This window comes from Bison bison, unplaced genomic scaffold, assembly GCF_000754665.1.
Source record: "Bison bison bison isolate TAMUID 2011002044 unplaced genomic scaffold, Bison_UMD1.0 scf7180017864526, whole genome shotgun sequence".
Classification (NCBI taxonomy): Eukaryota; Metazoa; Chordata; class Mammalia; order Artiodactyla; family Bovidae; genus Bison; species Bison bison.
Window position 1 is genome coordinate 127,774 of NW_011495077.1, and position 1,368 is coordinate 129,141.

At 44.5% G+C, this 1,368-nt stretch overlaps 1 gene segment (V, D, J or C); it reads left to right on the plus strand.

Moving 5' to 3' along the window:
- The first annotated feature begins 248 nt into the window (after positions 1-248).
- LOC104982076 lies at positions 249-947 on the plus strand. The segment is given in 2 exon segments: positions 249-467; positions 598-947. Coding segments are annotated over 2 exon segments (396 nt in total).
- The last annotated feature ends 421 nt before the right edge of the window (positions 948-1,368 follow it).

The following is a 1,368-nucleotide window of genomic DNA, read 5'->3' on the forward strand; positions in this document are numbered from 1 at the left end:
TATAATGCTATTGAATTCATAATACTAAAAGAGCCTCTTAGTAAGCAAACACCTGAAACATTCTCATCAGTTTAGGATGCTAAGTAATAATTCAAGCCTAAATAGGAGCAGATAGGAGATGGGGCACGAAAGCCTGAAGACTCAGTATTTTTGTTGACCTGCAGAGGGTGATGTTGTATAAACTGGAAGTGTCTATCTCACTCCTATGAGCTTCTTTATCTTACAGCTCATTGAAGTGCATATTTGAACAGGCTCAACATCAGGAGCAGTCATTCTTATGGAACCATATCTGACTGATAGTAGCTAGGATTGCCTAAACAGGGTTCTCTTTAACTCTCAGATTTTCCCCGTTACAAGGACTTAGCACACCCTGGCACATTCCTTCCTGCTCCTCAAGGGAGATCTTCCTCCCTGCATAGCCATGCTCTCAGTGACTTTTCTGCTACTTGGAATGCTCTTCACAGCAAGTAAGTAACATTATATTCCATGCTTCTGCCTATATAGAAGGAATTTTGTTCTGAGGGTGTCTGAATGGAAACACTGTCTCGTTATAGATAGGTGTGCCCTGGATTCACTGATTCTGCATTGATGTTACAGGAGGAACTGGAGCCCAGTTAGTGACCCAGCCTGACGGTCACATCAACGTCTCTGAAGGAAACCATGTGGAGCTGAGATGTAACTATTCTTATGGTGGATCTATTTATCTCTTCTGGTATGTCCAGTACCCCAACCAAGGCCTCCAGTTTCTACTGAAGTATCTACCAGGGCCCACCCGGGTTAAAGGCATCAAAGGCTTTGAGGCTGATTTCAAGAAGGATGAAAACTCCTTCCACCTGATGAAAGCTTCAGCCCATTGGAGTGACTCTGCCAAGTACTTCTGTGCTCTGTGTGACACAGTGCCTGAGTCTGCAGGGGGAGCTGAACAAAAACCTTCTCAGACATTGTAGCTTAAAATACTCAGCCTGACCTGGTTTTAGAGAGGTCTCTGATCTGATGAAAGTGAGCAGAAGGAGAAGCAGAGTCCTGGGGAGTGCTTGGTCCCTGAGGAAAAACAAGATTTTCAATGTGTCCCTTGTTTTACAGCTATGCAAGAGCAGACCTGGAATAGACTTGTATGGACAGTCTCTTTTTTCATGGTGACATAGCATTCTGAAGGATCAGGATTCTAATTTAATGTGTTGTGGTTGTTGTTTAGTCACTAAGTCATGTCCAGCTTTTTACAACTCCATGGATGGCAGTCCCCCAGGCTCCTTTGTCCATGAGATTTCCCAGGCAAGAATACTGGAGTGGGATGCCATTTCCTTCTCCAGGAGATTTTCCCGACCCAGGGATCAAACCCATGTCTCCTGCTTGGCAGGTGGGTTCTTT